At 39.8% G+C, this 2,071-nt stretch overlaps 1 protein-coding gene across 1 annotated transcript; it reads left to right on the forward strand.

Moving 5' to 3' along the window:
- The first annotated feature begins 227 nt into the window (after positions 1 to 227).
- LOC122672562 (major pollen allergen Ole e 10-like) lies at positions 228 to 1,071 on the forward strand. Its single transcript, XM_043870023.1, has 3 exons — positions 228 to 306; positions 445 to 768; positions 1,043 to 1,071. The coding sequence occupies exons 1-3, from the start codon at positions 228 to 230 to the stop codon at positions 1,069 to 1,071; spliced, it is 432 nt and encodes a 143-aa protein (XP_043725958.1).
- Positions 1,072 to 2,071: the final 1,000 nt, after the last annotated feature.

Below are 2,071 nucleotides of genomic sequence, written 5' to 3' on the forward strand. Positions count from 1 at the left end.
AACCTCTATTTTTAGCTGTTTTCCTGCCATTTTCCTCAGAAGTAGAAGGCCGTTGAAGAGCTAGCTCTCTCCTCTATCTCTATTTAAAGCCTCTACTTTTCAACCTAAAGAAGCCTCAGCCTCAGCTGATCGATCAATTCATAGTTTTTGTTTCTTTAATCCGGCCAGGTGTGGGGTTTGTTTGCTTGGTGGGAACCATTAATTAGCATTTGAACAGAGAAAAAGCAATGGCGAAACAGTCAGTAGCAGCTTTTCTTTGTCTTGTATTTGCTTCTATGCTCTTGTGCCTTACTACTGTATGCACAGGTAAATTAATTAATTTCTCTCCTCTCTTTTAGCATCTATATGTCGATTTAAGAATTTTTTTGGTTTCAATTCAATAATTCCCTCAGATTATATATTTGAGATGATGATGCCCAATACCAACAAATTTGGGATTTGCAGGTGCAGTGGTTGCAGATGAAATTGAACGTGGTCCCACTAGAAGAAGTCTATTGGTGGACAGTCACACTGAGACTGGTAGCCCCGCCACCTGGTGTATCGCTAAACCTTCTACGGACCAAAACAAGTTGCAGAGTAACATCGATGAATGCTGCAAGCATCCTCAGGTGGATTGTAGTGTGATCAACCCAGGTGGAAGATGTTACGACCCTCAAAACTATCCATCTCATGCTTCAATGGCCATGAATCTCTACTACAAGGCCTTCGGCAAGAATCCTTGGAATTGTGATTTCGGTGGCTCTGGTCTCATTATTACTCAGGACCCTTGTAAGCTCTCATGTATCTGTCTCCCTCACTTCTTCTCAATGCCATCTTCTACATGCCGTATCGGCCGGTTTAGTATCGGTCGATTTTTTTTTTTTTTTGTTTTAATATGATTTTTTGACCGAAATCACTGATCTGTATCAGTATCATCTCCAATGATACTGATACGACTGATACAGACACCGATAATTCAATTCATATGCTAATTAATAAGTCGTCCATCAAAGTCATAAACTAGTAATTGTAATATCTTAACCATTCTATGTTGTTTTTGCAGCTTGGGACAATTGTATTTATGCAGCATGAGAATGAAGAGTTTGATGATGGTTGGAAGGAGCAAAGGCTATTAGCACCACTAATATAATTAGACCCATCAATCTAAGTTCCTAAATAAATGTAGCAATCTATTTTTTTTGGTACAAATGAATGTAGCAACAATCGATGATGCTGAGGATGCACTGATGCAATTTAATGAAGTTCAAATTCTGTTAAAAGATCATGGTTTGTTGTTTGCCATTTACTCTTAAAGATGGATCTAAATTTTGAGTTTGCTTAATTATATATTATGGATCGATCTGGTTCAGAGCTCACATGGCTAGCTGGGTACATATTAGTGTGTTAAGTTAACAACAACATTTCTTATTATGTGATATTGTAAAATCAAGGGTTATTTCTACAACAAATGAGATTTGTTGGTCTTGGTGTCTGAATCGGTCTTGACCAATATCCTTACGGATCTGCTGGAATCAGATTAGTCTTGGGTGTAATTTCAAAAAATGATTTACTTTTCAGTTAATACACCCGCTATGAATTGAGGTTTTGGCAATATTGATACACTTTCGCCGACGTCATGCCAACATGATCGAAAATTATCTCATGTGATTCCCTGCCTGGTACAGTTCCCTAGTGCCTCTAATAATAGGGGGGTGGATCCCACCTGAGTAGTATGTTCGGACAGGGAGTAAGGTGGTCATTTCCGCCCCCTATGAGAGGAATTGCAGGAACTGTATCGGGAGGGGAACCGTAGGGGTAAAGATTCCAACATGATACCTATACTTGGAATTTTTTATTAAAATGGTGTTTTTTTTTTTGTACGAGATTAAAATGACCGTTAGAGAGGGGGAAAAAGTAGGGGGAGTGATGGGACCTTTATTTGCTCTATTTCCTGGGCAGCTCCATTTCTCCAAGTTCCTCTAATAGAGGGGGCAAAAATGACCATCCTACCCCTACCCGAACACATTGCCTAGGTGGGGTCCACCCCCCCCCCCCCCCTCTATTAGAGGAACTTGGGAAATGGAGTAGATAA

This window comes from Telopea speciosissima, chromosome 8 (genome assembly GCF_018873765.1).
Source record: "Telopea speciosissima isolate NSW1024214 ecotype Mountain lineage chromosome 8, Tspe_v1, whole genome shotgun sequence".
NCBI lineage: Eukaryota > Viridiplantae > Streptophyta > Magnoliopsida > Proteales > Proteaceae > Telopea > Telopea speciosissima.